Source organism: Falco naumanni, chromosome 7 (assembly GCF_017639655.2).
Source record: "Falco naumanni isolate bFalNau1 chromosome 7, bFalNau1.pat, whole genome shotgun sequence".
Lineage (NCBI taxonomy): Eukaryota > Metazoa > Chordata > Aves > Falconiformes > Falconidae > Falco > Falco naumanni.
Genome location: NC_054060.1, coordinates 55201479 through 55217120, shown reverse-complemented (window position 1 = coordinate 55217120; position 15642 = coordinate 55201479). Strand labels below are relative to the sequence as shown.

Below are 15642 nucleotides of genomic sequence, written 5' to 3'. Positions count from 1 at the left end.
AGTATTAACAGTGTACATCAACAAGAATGTCTTCTTCATAGAACATGGAAAACATCTACAAGCTATTCCACATCAGACACACTTTAACACAGTAACTGCTGAAAGTGGAGGAGCTCTCAAAATGTACCTTTTGTTCTGCAATTAGCTTATGGTTTCTTAAGCAGGAAATCAGCTTCAGCGGTGGTGGTTTTTCTGCAGCTAACATAACCAACATAGGAATTGTTTGATCTTTGCAGGTTTTTAAATAGATAGTTTTGTGCAGAGTCAATGGAGAGAATTAAGTATCTCTGTAGCTACCTGAAAATATCTCATAAAGCTATAAATAAATGGATGCAGAAATTACTGAAATGAGAATTTCTTCACATTAAGATTTTTTTAAGTTCTACATTTAGCTGTCTTGAGAGCTTGTATATTTATGAAAAATTGAAACCAAATGGAAGAAATAATAATGCTTATGCAGTAGTATACTAATTACTTTGTTTCCTCTAAAACATGAACAAAGGAAGTGTTGCTTGTTTGAGGATTATGTGATGCAGATCTGACTGGTGAAAGGAAAACTAACTAATTTGGAAAGGGGAAGAGCAGTCCTGCAGCTCTGACACTGGAACCGGTGGATACCACCAGTCTTCCACTCCTAGCAAAATTTCCTCCAAGACCATGTGCAATTCATAGTCTGTTTCTGTTGGAAATGTCTCATTTTCACTTTTCCTTCTGCCAAAACCAGTTACAAATACCACAATCTGAAAAGTGCAGTATTTCTTTATTTTGCTGTATTTCTGGTTTTTTTTTTTAGTTTCGAAAGAAACATGGATTATAAACATTCACTTGTTAGAATACAGTACTCACAAGACACTGTGGCAATTTAAGAGTAAATTAAAATTGGATGTAGCGTGGGAAGCTAGGATGACATGTAGCGTTTTCACCTTGACAGCCTTTCACTGGAAGTGGCACAGCAAAAGATCTTGACAGATCTTGATGCCAGTGTAAATGCCTTCAGCTGGAAGGCAGGTAATTTTTTTCAGATGCAATAAGAATCTAAACTTAAAGGTAATCACAAGACAACAACAACAACAAAAAAGACTAACTTCTGCATTTCCTAGATGAGTGCTGATCTTACATCTATTTTTGGGAGCAAAAGTAACTAAAAACAAAATAAATTTTAAAATAACATACAAATAACATATATGTAAAAAATAGCTATATATGCATAGTTAGAACTAGTTTGCCTAGTAGAGTAAAGCTATAGGAAAAGTCCAATATGGCAATTTAGAAAACGGAGATGTTTGGAAATGTCATGTTAAAACCAAAGCAAAATTCCAGAGATCACAAAGAACAGAGGAAATTTAAGTATACAGCGGTAGGTTCTTATTTGCCTCTTTTGTCTGCTGTCTCAAGAAACCTTCCTGTTTTTTCTTCTTAGTTGCTACCTTCTTTAAGTTCTCATTCTTGATGTATTTAGTGTCTTTCTATCATCTTTTTTCTTCTAAAATAATTGAAAATAATAGATGAGCAAACATTTAATTCTAATCCTGTAAAATAAACAGTTGTACTACATGAAATTGAAGTTTGTTTTAATAGGATTGCTGATTATGTTAGCATTAAATAAGGTCAGTTTTTGTTTATCTAAGGTGATGAGGAATGAGATAACACAGTAAAACCACACATAATACAACACTTAGGTAATAAGGCTAGAAAAATATACAATGAGATGTAATAAAGAGATTAACCATTGAACAACGGTTCAAAAGCTGCAAAAAAAAAACTGGTTCGAAAGCTTGCAAGCTCACACAATGAGGCAAGCCACATACATGTGTATCAGTGAGGGAAGCTGCGGAGCTCTGATCATGTGGTGCCACTCCCAAGTGACAAACCCCATCCCTCGAGGCTGGGTCACTGCACCAGATATACCTACACTGCAGAGATCCAGTTCCCAGTCATACACAGAAAGCTGACCTGAGCTTCTCTGCACTCACAACATGCTGAGTCTGTGAAATGGATTAAGATCCACCCACAAATAATAGAAAGGTATCTATATGTGTAAGAGGTTTCAGGATTGTGGCTTTGTAGGTAACAAGGCTGTTTCTAACTACATTCACATATAAACCTTATAGCAGTGAGATGTCAGTGCTGTTTGTATAAGTAACTGTAATGAAAACAGTAATAAATTTGACCTTACTACTGCCACCTACAATAACGCTGCATGTGTGCATGTTTGTGTCTGGATTTCTCTATCAACATTTGTCAGTAGACTATTCAGATCTGAAAAAGGGTAATAAAGAAGTTATACTGTGGGCTCTTGAAACAGTCATCATTGTCTAAATCGAGGTCTGTTTGATTTTGCTCCATCATATTTACTAACCAGTCCCAACTTGTGAAAATGTAGTCAGTGCATTGGTTGAACTGTTTGCATAAGCCTATTTGAAGGCATGTTCCCTTCACTGAGTTGCTCTTCAATATGAGCTGGACTCAATAGCCATTAGAAGTATTTGTATTTAATACAAACAGCAGCAGGCTGTATAGGAGAAGTGTATAAGTCACACAGTACCACTGTTTCTACCCAGTTAGAATTATGCTTTATGAAAGAAGTTGAGTAGGTCAGTTGGTGGTTACTTGGACTGAACTTCAAGAGACCTGGACTCTGTATTTGGCTTAGCCATTGACCTTCCTAGACTAGCTGTATCATCGATCTGTGCCTCTCCTACCTAATAATATGTGCTGCCATGTTTATTTGTATTCCAAGCTTTTCCTAATAGGTCCTGTCTCTTACTGGACTTACGTAGCATCTAGCATAGGGAGACTAAAATGCTAGCTAAGTCCAGCAAGCACATCTGTAATATAAATGTGTAAAAAGAAAGGGAAGGGGGGGAAAAGAAGTAATAAAAGTAACAGTGAAAATTCTTGTTCATAAACAGTTATCTTTTCTACTGGAGGAAAAAAAAAGTGAATTTGTATAAAGAAATTAGATTAAAGCAACTTCAAAGATTAAAAGAATGGAAGAAGAATTGAGGGAATATATTAAACAAACCCACAAAATAATTATCTACTCTCCTTTAAACGTTCAGTAGACAGAGAGCCTTTTACAGATGGAGGTTCAAGAGGAGTCTGGGACCGCACAGCAGGAGAAAGACGGAGTTAGAAACAGGGGCGAGATTTCCCATCCCACGCACTGGGGTATCATAACAACTTCTCAACCTACAACTGTGTAACTGATGAGTATAGAATGACTAGTGGGAAAACTGAGGAAAGAAAGCCTGTGTGTGCTCCTCAAAATAAGTTTGCTTAAAACCACACATCAGGTTGTTGTTCCTAGGCCAAAGTGTGCTTTGATTACAGATATGCACAGCAGAGCCCTCCAGTGACGTGTACGTCACTATGTAGTCTATGAAACTAAACAACACCACCATCATGAATATTATCTACAGATTATATTTCTTCAAACACTCTCACTGTTCATGTGTTAAAACATCTTTTTTTTTTTTTTTTTTTTGCCTCACTACACACAGGAAAAGCCCATTCTATAAAAGAAACAGAGAATGGAGTTAAAAAGGGGAATCTGTGGCTTCTGTTCTCTACTGAATTCCAGTAAAGTTCTCCTTCGAATTGGCAGATGAAATTGAGTTACTGCTTGTTTTTGTCCAGCCCCAACTCCAGCCCTAGATACAGCAGCACAACTCTCAAGCCTGCACTGAGCTCCTAAAACTACATACATTCCATTGCAAAATGATCTAGTGATCATCGTATCTAACAATGCATCACATTCATAAATTGTTTAAATTATAAGGCTATTGTGAAAGTAGTTTGAGACAGCTTATCTGTAGAAACGAAAATTACTTCTGTAACATTCAAATCCTTTAGCACGCTTCAAACATTCCAAAAACCAAAGGACACTAATTGTGTTGGCATAGCTTTAAGCCTAAAAGCCTTTTTATGCAAGAAATTAAGTCTTCATCAAGAAAATAACTCTTGAAATCTTAATATCTTTCAATGACAGCCACATTTGAAGAGCAATTTTATATCATAATGATCCTTGTTGCATAATTTGGACAGGCTTTTATTCTCATTTTGATTTCCCAAACACAGCTTGCTTTTCCAGCTCTCCTTCCCACACTGATTGAAAAGGAGAGATCAAAAGTCAAGAGAGAAAACATCAAGATTTGGGTCTGGGGTTAAACTTCTAAAGATTTCAGAACAGCTCCTACTTCAGACATGCTATGGCATATCTGACTAAAGCCTCGGATGCCTCATGTAAGACTTGGACAGGTGCATTCCACCCGAGATCCCACTGTAGGCACAAGTCCAAAACAGCAACTTTAAAACCCCCACTCTTGTGACCACTTGTGATATACAAGAGGTCGGACTAGACAACCTAAGAGTAATTACTGGCTTTACATTCTATGATAATCTCTGAAAATTAATGTGCTGCCATAAATAAATAAGGCATTTTGCCTTTGAGTCATTACTTTCACAACATGGTAACAATATGCTAAAGCAACAAAGAAAAATTAAAACCCATAATATTTGTGACAAGTTCTGTGCCACAAGACATGATGCTTAGTGTCCCATCTAACTTTTGCCTTGGGGTCTGCCCAGCCTTTGCACTTCCAACAGACTGAGAGTTTCAGCCCGTGAGCTGAGTCCTATATATAGTTTGTGAAACTATTCTGTAAATGAGGAATAATATAAGAGGAATCTTAATTTCCTTTCCATGTGCAGAATTATACCAGTCTGAAGCTTCTACTTCCTTCCAAGGAAGTTTTATTAACCCTTACATCCTAGAAACATAGGTCTTCAGAATGAAGGCATTGTCTCAGTAATGGGTTCTCAGCATGATTTCTTCAGTGGATCAAAACTGTATCTCTTCAGAGAAGAAACCTGTACTGGGCTGGTGTGGCAAAGTTTTGGTAGCGGGGGGGAGAAGGGGTGGCTTCTGTGAGAAGCTTCCCCTGTGTCTGATGGAGCTGATGCCAGCCGGCCCCAAGATGGGCCTGCTAATGGCCAAGGCCGAGCCCGTCAGCAACGGTGGTGGTGCTGCTGTCATAAGGGGGAAAAAGTGCTGCAGAGCAGCGGCTGGGGAGAGGGTGAGACTGTGCGAGCAGCAGCCCTGCCGGCACCCAGGGCAGGAGGCCGGGGGGCTCCAGGCGCCGGAGCAGAGACCCCCCGGCAGCCCGAGGTGCAGCCCCCGGTGCGGCAGGCTGTGCCCCCAGCCCACGGAGCCCACGGGGGAGCAGACACCCCCCCGCAGCCCGCGGAGGGCCCCACGCCGGGGCAGGGGGTGCCCGAGGGAGGCTGTGACCCGTGGGCAGCCCACGCTGGGGCAGCTCCTGGCAGGGCCCGTGGCCCCGCGGGGAGAGGAGCCCGGGCTGGGGCCGGGCTGCGGGCAGGGCTGGGGACCCCGCGGGGACCCCCGGGGAGCAGCCTGGGCCTGAGGGGCTGCAAGCCGTGGGAGGGAGCCATGCTGACGCAGTATGTGAAGAAGTGTAGCCCGTGGGAAGGACTCACCCTGGAGAAGTTCATGGAGGACTTTCTCCTGTGGGGGGGACCCCACGCTGGAGCAGGGGAAGCGTGTGAGGAGGAAGGAGCGGCAGAGACAACTTGAGGAACTGACCACAACCCCCATTGCCTGTCTGCCTGCACCGCTCAGGGGGAGGAGATAGACAAAAGCAGGCCTGACTTTGAGCCTGCGAAGAAGGGAGAGTGGGGGAAGGTGTTATAAGATTTGGTTTCATTTCTCATTACCCTACTCTTATTTGATTGGTAATAATTTAAATTAACTTTCCTGAGTTGAGCCTGTTTTGCCCATGACAGTGATCACAGAGTGATCTCCCTGTCCTTATCTCGACCCATGAGCCTTTTGTTATATTTTCTCTCCCATCTGGTTGAGGAGGGGAGTGACAGAGTGGCTTTCATGGGCACCCAGCATCCAGCCAGGGTCACCCACCGCAAAACTGTACTGCCCTTTCAGGCTAACTAGGCAATGCGTCCATATCTTTCCAACTGAAGTAGGAACCGGGAAGATAAATCTCTTGTATTATGGTTACATACAAAACAGATGTGAGACACTTGAAAGTCTTAGACAAGAGCAGAAAAATACACAACCTATCACTCATTCCTGAGAGTGGTTGGGAAATCATTTCTCCACATAGCAGATACCAACAATATTGTTCAGTGTCTTGACTCCATTGATAACCTCACAAAGCCTAGCATCTGCCTCTCTTACACCTTGGGTCAGTGTCACACAATTGTATTCTAAAATAGTGGTTGCCCAAATAAACTGTATCCTTGACACAGAGAATTTTTAAAAACTCAGATTTTGCCTTGGATATAAAATTTTCAATCCTTTAATGAATTTAACTATTTATTATTTCAAAATTAAAATGTCCTACCAGAAACATTTAATAATCCTCTAAATGCAGTCTCTACTTACATGGAGTTGAGAAAAGGAAATTGAAATTCCTATTACCTGAGTATTATCTCTAAGCTGTAGGATACGCAAGATATTCAGAGGAGCTGGTTGATGAAAAACATCAGTTTCTCCTTTACCCATCAGGGAGTTTATGGAAGGGATGTGCTGAAAAAAGAGCTCATATTAAGTAGAATTTTAAAAGAATATAGAGGGTGAGAAGTGAGAGGAAGAGATTTTTTTTTCTTCTAAGTGCCACTATAGATCCTTGATTCAAACTTGGTTAGAGGAAACTGTTATGGTTTGAGGGAGTTGTCTGATAGCAGCATGAAATCTATGGTACTGCAACTTTCTTCCACTTTTTCTTTTTTATTTTATTATTTTTTCTCTCTGAAAGAGAAATAATTATCATTTTGCTCTGCCCTGAAGACCTTGCTTGAGATTGAATAAGCTATTGCTGTCCCTGAATTCAAAGAACAAGCAGATTTGCAAGAGATGCCTTCAGAACTTGCTGGGGAAGTCTGCAATCTTTGCTGATGCGGGAAGAGGTGCAGCAGCAGCTAAGACCCAGATTTCCAAATAAGCTTGTATCTCTGCAATATATGAACAAACAAAAGCATTTTTCTACACTAGTGGCAGGGTAACTGTCATTATTCTATCTATATTCTTAGGTCAGGTTTGTAAATAATAGCTCTTGTAACACCAACTGGTATAGGTGGCAAAAAAACAGATAAGCCTTTAGGTATGCAGGATCTTTTTCAAGCCTAAAATAAAAATACTGGGTATAAAATCTACACCACCCCCACCTCCAAAAAATAAAACAAAACAACAAAGAAACAAAAAAACCCAACCCAACAAACCACAATCAAACCCAAATCAAAACCCCAATTCAAAACAAAAGTTAGAAACTACCTTAAGTTATTATTAAATAAATCTATCACACCAGTATTTTAAACTGGTTTTGCTTTGTATATCTTGAAAGTAAAAATCTAAACATAGACTTGCTATCCTGAATAGAAATGAAAGACTGCTTTGAGTATCTTCTCCAAGAAATGAAGCACTCTAGGAAAACTGAATGGGTGTAAAAGATTATTCACCCAGAGGCTACTTATCCTGAATTATCAATATTGCCTAGGACATCAACAAAGCACTGACTGTTTTTTCCATCTACTGTAGGCTACTATTCATGGAACTACTAAAACATTTAAGTTTCTTTTCTAGTATTGTTAAACAAAAGCATGCTTTCCAGGATAGTGGCTTGAATTCTGGGAAGTCTTTCCTGGGTTTTTGGATGTACTTAGCTACTTGGGTTCTCCTCCAGATTCACACATATGTTAAGGTGGAAATATACATCAACTTATGTGTTAGCTTTAGCCTCCTTTTACCTTTCAGGTTTATTGAATAAACCTTATTTAAACTGAAGAATGCAACTTTCCATTTTTACTCTTTTCTTTCTGGGTACCTCTGTTCTTTTTCATGTTACTACTAAGGTAGGATGCAAACCAATTGCTTCTTGTATCTTTAACTTCTAATGCAATATTTGCAAGCTGCTGAGGTGAATGTTAGTCTTCATTTATTATTTCCATCTTGAGCAGACCATCAGTTGCTTAAGACCATCAGCCTTGCTTACATGTTGCTTAAACTGTCCCAGTCTATGATGTCAATAAAATATAAATCTATAACTATGCTAAGTATGGTATGGTTATATCAATCTGTTTTTTAACTATGAAGTCAGCTGTGGTTTAAGCAGCAGATGTGAAAGTCTGTGTCTGTTAGATGGCTTGTTCAGCTCTGCTTTCATTTTAAAGGTACATCCTGCAGCATGATGCACAGATCAATGTTTTGATTTTACCAGAGAGCATTCTGCATTGAGGAACATCTTAAAACATTTTTCTTGTTAGAAGTATCTTAACACCTTTTATTTTAAATTCTGTGCTTTAGGGTTAAAACATTGGGTGAAGATTGCACATCTAGCTGTTAAATCATTCTTTCTCAGGTAAATTGCCAGTTTCAGACCATTTAACCACTCAAGCACAAGAACTAAAAGTGAGAGAAAAACAGACAAGAGAGAACTGTCTTCCTACTAGTGTTGATAAAATGAAGTGTATTATAAGTGCAAAATGTCATGCACGGTGTCAAGTATAAACTCTTAGCTTCAGCCATGCTTGCAAGCATCAAAGCACTTACAACAGAAAGTGTCTGCAAACTCAAACATTGAGTTGAGTTGACCAGTGTGGTATTATCAGTAGCTACACTGCTTTAAATCAGAATCACTCTAAATTTCACAGGCTGATTTCCAAGATAGTATGTGGCATCAAAAAAATTGACATTCTTAGTGCGGTAAAAGGAATTTTTCACATTTCTCAATGTACTCAACAAATCCTGTTACTTTCAGTCATTTTCTGATTCTTTATTTTCTAGCAGAGTTCCAGATGGTATGGTGAACTTGAAGCCGGTTCAGTCGATTGATTTATTCTAATTAGTATTTGAAGGTATCAGAAGTACATTATCCAGCCCAAACAACAATCGGTAAAATGCTTCCTCAGTGCACCAAGTATGGCAGTTTAGTCACTGATTGAAGATCCTAGCATTACATTTGTTAGAATCTGCCTATGAAATCTTTAGGCCTTTCCAAAGTTTCACCTACATAAATTAGAGATGCAGGTATCTTTTCCCTCACATGGTGATTCCTTTGTTCCTTCAAATGTGGTCTTGCAGAGTAAATGAAGGAAGGTACATTGTATACTGCTGTTCTCTGAGAGCTATCCTAAAACTTCATTAGAAAAATTTATTTGACTACAGCACTAGTGAATGTAAAAAACAAATTCAATTTCTACTTTTCACAAAATCACGTTTTAGAATATTTCATACAAAATACTGATGGTGTTTAGTGTGGAACATTCAGACTTGAATGAGTTAGCTTTGATAATCTGTCCTCAAGAAATGTGTATGTGGAGGAAGCTCAGACACAGAGTTAACAATTTATACAACTGATACTAAGGTTTTAAGATTGTTGTATCTAATTTTCTGCAATAGTGTCCTCAAAAACCTGAAGTGATAAGATGGTAAATTGAGACCAAACTCATAATCCAAATGAAAATTATTCTGTCCTCAAACCGTGGTTCAGAGGAAATTAATGTTGAATGTCAGTTTGGAAGACGCTTTCTAACCTTATTTTCTTACTTCAAATACACTTTAAATCCTCTTGCTTATCATTTTCTTGATCTGGAGTTAGTTTTCATCAAGTTTATCACAGAGGTAGGGGATATATTTAACCTTAAATGTTGAAGGTATTCAGAGTATCCAGATTGTTTTGCTTCTGACATAATTCTGAATGGTTGCAAGTAGGAATACCATTGCATGAGACTGATCCTCCACATCACTTTCAGCCCTGGGCAAAATTGTTTATTGAAGACAAGACAAAGCAGCAGAGGGAGTGGGAGATGGAAAAGGGACATAACTAACATAAATGCAGGCTGAACAGCACACAGAAATGACAACTGGCAACTGGAGTAAATAATTCCTCGCTGAGAGAAAGCCAGAAACAGACATGAATGAGTAAGGATGTTCAAAATAAACTGCATTACTAGTCAGACTTTAAGGACATCAATGGGTAAACATCCCTCATGCAGCTACTTTTCCCAGTGGTCTGGCTTTGTGCCCTGATGATCTTTCTTTTTTATGATCTATTCTTACGGTCTTTCTGTCTCCAGCTTGTTTGGTTGAAGAAGTAAGGCAAAACTAGCATTGCTAGAATGAGGAATGCTTACACTCTTTCCCAGCAACTTCTGAGTTTGTTCAGGGAGGGGTACTTTGGAGTAAGGTCTGTTTTCCATATTCCTCGTGATGTTACTCTGCTTGTTGAAGTAGCTTGTTTCTTCCTCTGGCTGAGTTTCTGGTGGGTTTGACCACTGACTGTTCTGAGTGGTTACTGAAATGAGACTGTTGGTAAACATTTGACTCGTTTTTTAAAGCTCTCATTTCTGTAATAGCTTCCAAAATTCACAAAATGCCATGGTAGATGGAGGTGCTCATGTTTTTTTTTTTTTTTCTCCCTAAATGTCAACATATACCTATATAGGAATAGTGCAAAAGAGCATCTGTGTGTGTGTGTGTACAAATAAATACATTTGTGTATTACATGCTGGATGCAAAAGGAGTGTAAGCCTGGCCTTCCTGATGACAAAAGTTATGCCATTTACTTCATTCAGGACAGGATAGCTCTCTGAAACTTAGAATTATTTAAAATGCCAGAAGCTTGGGATGTCAATTCTTAGACTATTCTGTGGGGGGAAAAAAGGTAGCCAAATAGCTGTTTATTTTTTCTAACTCAGTTTTGAAAGAGTGTAATAGATTTGAGATGTGATGCTACAACTGTTTCCAAAATTAGATGCCTAGTTCTTATTTGCCAAGTAATTTTCCTGCTCCAGTCTCTACTATAAATAAAACAAAAAAATGTTAAAATAGTCACCTAAAGGATATTAAAGTATTTGACAAATGGTTTTGACAAAATTACAAGACACTACTGTGGCTTTAAATATCTTTTGTAAAATGTAAAGATTACTTCCATCACTTTTTTTGGAAAAAAACACAGCACATACTACATCGTCTGTTTTTTCTTATGTGACTGCTGAACGGAAAATCCTAGACACGAAAAGTTTCAATACAGTTATCAGATCACAGCTCCCTCTTCTGTAATTCATCATTACTACAGAAAACTAAGTTGGACAGAGATTGCTTAAACTAAATTCTATGTTTGATTGATCTATGAATGATACCTATTCATTTTATTCCTTTATTTTCTCATCAGTGATACTTCAGGGTTTGAAATTTCATATTTTCCTGCAATTTCAATGCCAGGACAGATAATACAACTTACAGTACAGCTGCATTAAAGCTACTTTTAGAGGAATATTACTTTTGCTCAGTGACATGATTTTGATGTCCATAATCGAAATCCTGGGGTTTTACTGAAGAAAATTCATGTCTAATCTGCTATTTATTATTGCTGCTAGGTCTTCCTTCCACACAACTTTCTAGGGTTGTTTTTTTTTCTGTTTTTATTTTGGCGACTTTTGAAAAAACTTCAGCTATTCTCCTTTTCTTTTATTCTCTACTTTTTGTGTTCATGGGTGTTCAGAGCACCACAACATGGTTATCACCATTCTGTGTCTAAACTTTGTGTCCTTCTCTTTCTCTCAGTGAAGTAAGACTCACTTTAGAACTAGTACCAGAGTATGTACAGGGGAAAGGCTGGAAAGTTCATTTTTTCTACAGCACTTGTTTCCTGTGTTTCATTAATGTGGCGGTTAACACTTGAAGAGTTACCTTTGGAACAGAAATTTTGGAAAAATAAAAAAATTACAGGTTTTCCTGTAACAGCATAGTGCAAAGGCCCGAAGGAGCCTCCTGGAGGTCTGGAGCACAGCACGGGGCAGGTAAGCAAACCCAGAGTACACCCAACTCGGTGCTGATGGATTAACGGCCAGTAAAACTGGGAAATTTGGTCCACAGAAAACGATGTATCATCTTGGACGGACCCGCACAGCCCAAAGCTAAGGCAGGCGAAGGCAGCATCACTGACTGAGGTAGATGCGAAGGGCCTTAACTTTTTCCCCACCCCAGCACACACTGCCATTACCACCAGGTAAGGCTGACAGCCTGTGCCCCGTTCCTCTGTTTAGTTCACAAAACCGCGGCGGGTTACTTCTTTAAATCGAAACTTCTTTCCAAAGAAACATGCAAGCGTTTATTCTCAGGTAAACAACCAACCAATCCAACCCCAAGCTTGGCAGCACTGCCCTGAAACTTGCTGGTGCGGGGAAGGAGAGGTGGCGGCTCACAGCGGGCGAGAACCCTCCCTGCCGGCTGCCCCGGCGCTACGCCGGCCCCGGGCCGCGGACAGCCCCGGCGACTCGCGGTGCACCCCAGCCCCTGCCACTGCCGGGGCCGCTGCCGGGGCCGCTGCCCGCCCCGCGGCGAGGCCGACGAGGCCCCCGAGGCACCCAGCGTGCTGCCCGCAGGCAGCGCGGCGAGCAGGCGGCGCGGGGCAGCCCCAGCCGGCCGTTGGGCGGCGGGGGCCTCATTTCGAACGGCGAGCGGGCCAATCAGCGGCGCGGGCGGGGTAGGGCGCTGGGTTTGAGCCAGGCGGTAACTGGCGGCGTGGGAGCAGGGGTCTGGCCAGGTGGCAGCAGCGATGGTGCAGAGCAGGGTCTGAGGGGCGGCGGGGGAGGCGGCGGGCGCTGGGATGGCGGAGCAGAGGCGAAGGCTGGTGCGGCTGGCCGTGCTGGAGGAGCTCCGAGCCTCTTACGGGATTAAGGTGAAGAGTGGGAGCTGTCTGGCAGCGGTCAAGCAGCCGGGAGCGGCGGCTGTGGCGGAGGTAAGCGGGGCGGTGACGCTGCGGCGCTCAGGGAGGGTGCCCGGCGCCCCGCCGCTGCGGGGTGGGCGAGCGCGGCGGCTGCTGTTGCTGCCGGACCGCGACTCGCGCAGGCCTGGGGGCTGCTCTGTCCCCGCTGCGGCCGCCGGGCCTGGCAGCAGCGATGCTGTTGCTCCTGCTGGCCCCTGGCTGGGCATAACCTCCTCCCGTGGGGAAACGGCTTCATCCCTGCAGGGGGGAAGTCTTCCTCGTTTTCCTCCCCTCTCCCTTTTCCTCAGCAAGTGCCCCCGACCATCGTCAGGTGTAGTAGGGTAATGGTCTGGCGATGCCGAGCTGTCCCTGCCCGGTTAGGACGCGGACTGCGGGGCAGACCGGGCGGTGAGCGAGCCGTGTCCCTCTCGGTAACGCCGCTGATGGTCTCAAGCACACACGCGCGCCTCTCGTCTGTGCTACATCTTTTTACGCTTTACTGTGCTTAATGTCGCTCACTATGGATCGTAAGTCTTAGTCACTGTATTATTTCTTGGAATACGTAGCTACTGTGTAGCTTCTGGAAGTTTTATGTCTTCTTATTTTGTTTGAATACTCGGACTTTTTGTTTGAACAGCTTTATTTGCTTGGTTTCTTAGTATAACACGTGACTATAGGTGTTTTGGTACAGACAGATCTGGCCTTGATTTGCCTGTGTTCTGCGGAATGAAATCCACCCTCTTGCCGTAAAATACCTACTTTGAATCTGCTGAAGGAAAAAGAAAAAGTGTTTTTTGTCTCGGGACTCCTATTTAAAACTAAAGTATCAGAACAGATGCCAGTTTAGACAGCACTGAAGTCCATTTAAGAATACCGATCTTCTGGTAGATTGTAATTTATAAAGCATGGACCACTCTCTTGTCCTAAATAAGACTGCCACACAACTGATATAGGGCAGACCTGATAGTTCTCAGAATGAGCTTTCTGTAAGGCTGAGAGGGTATTACAAAATGCAGCATCATTAACCCTTGCTCAACATAAGGCCAAAGAAGTTGTGAAAACACATGCTTGAGTTGGGTTGTTTGGAAAGGGAGAGAGCAACAGTAAAATTTCAATTAGTTTCCTTCCCCCTTGTTGATATCAATGTTATGGTTGTACTTTTTTTCCCTGTTTGAAGGGAGAGTAATGGAAACCGTGAGTAACATGTATGTCGTAATAAAAGCTGTCTATGTAGCTGTCTGTAGTGCTTAAATTTTATATGAGGAAGAAAATGTGTATTTAAATAACAACTGGGCAATGTAGGAAAAGGAAAAATAGAAGAACGTTTGTTTTGCCAGAGGCATTCTATTTCTATTATATGGGAACCGACATAACTTTAAGAACTTTAATCACAACTTTTGATATTTCAAACAAGACCTAATAAAGTGGAGGATATCAGTTATTAATTTTAAATGTTGAATTACAAGCCACTGGAATTCTCTACTAATGATCTTGTAAATACAGAAAAACATTGTCTATTGGAGTTGGTTTTCTTTATGTACCTTTTGGAACCTGGAATACAATGACAAATGCTTCTTTCCTTATCATGTTATGCTTGTTTTCTATAGTACAGATAGGCCCAGGGTGGCCTAATGGGTTAGTTATTGATTAACTATTTTCTCAACATAGTCAGCACTTTGAATTTCAGGTGTAAATGACCAAGAGTTTGCATTCATCCTTGATAGTAGGTTGGGCATGATCCCACTCTTCTGATTGAGGGAGGGGCTGGCTTGCATGCTCTGTAAATATAAATGGCACAGGTGGAGCGAAGCAATAAAAGTACAATTGTTACATTGAAATGCAGGTTTTCTATACCTGGAACAACTGTGTAGTGACCTTGGATAAACATTTTAAAAAAAATGCTGTAAGTGAGCATCAGTAGTAATGACTGAAGAAATTGCTTGTTTTCTGAAATGCAACAGGTACTCTGATGCCTTGCTATAAGGCAGTAGAGTTGTAAGAGGTTTTTAAATACAAATACTAAACACAGGAGTTCAGAACAGTTTTCTAGACTACTCTGTTGAGTTTAATCCTTCCTAGGACAGCAATCTTGAGTACCTCAAATGCAGAAAAAAATACTTGAAAGTTATTTCAAATGTGTTTTGTTGATTTTTAAGAAAAATAGGATTTAGTCAATTTGAGATTGTCAAGGTGAGACTCCAGAACAGTCTGTTTAATATCCTTACTGATTTGGAGGCCTTATAGAAAAACTGACTCCTTGTAAAATAAAAAGTGCAAAACATAGTGTGGAAAACCTTTCTATTCTTTCACAGTAATCTAGGGCGTTACCTGTAACTAGAGTCAGCATAGGCTCAGATATCAGGAGATGATAGTGTTTTTCCTGACAATACCTCTTATCTGAAAACCTCGGGGTTCTGTTTTAACTGCCCTTCTGTTTGTACCCTGTGGAATACGTAGTTAATCCCATCAACTCTTGAATAACGTTAATTTAATTTTGTATTTTAGGGTAAAATCTTTGGAGTATCTTTTCATGCGTTACCGCAATCACTTGTGCCAGAATATGGTTATATTCCAAGGTAAATTAATACTATATTTAGATTTATGCTTACTTTGCTCTCTTTATAGTATTGAACTTTTGTCAGAGGGAACAAAATGTTTATTCCAGACCTGCTAAAGCTTATGGGGAATATGAGAATAGTTTCAGTTTGGGAAGGGGAAGGATGCAGGAGTTAGATGGGGAATTCTGAGCCACAGCTATCGTCAAGTTTTATTTCTTTATGCTTCTTTTCATTGAGCAAAACTAGCTTATGTATTAAGTTTTATCTATTTATCTTTAAATATTTTTTTCTGGGGAAAAAAACAAGCTTTATTCTGAGTGACAGAAGTATGTTACTTT

General features: G+C 40.8%; 1 protein-coding gene across 2 annotated transcripts in view; it reads left to right on the top strand.

Moving 5' to 3' along the window:
- Positions 1 to 12506: 12506 nt before the first annotated feature.
- Positions 12507 to 15642, top strand: part of LOC121091004 (neuroendocrine protein 7B2) — a 45660-nt gene continuing 42524 nt past the window's right edge. Inside the window, exons 1-2 of one of the 2 annotated variants that reach the window (XM_040600035.1) lie at positions 12507 to 12779; positions 15252 to 15322. In XM_040600035.1, coding sequence (XP_040455969.1) covers positions 12648 to 12779; positions 15252 to 15322 — 203 coding nt within the window. In that variant the 5' untranslated portion in view covers positions 12507 to 12647. The remainder of the gene's footprint in view (positions 12780 to 15251; positions 15323 to 15642) is intronic. The other variant, XM_040600036.1, reaches the window with a different exon arrangement.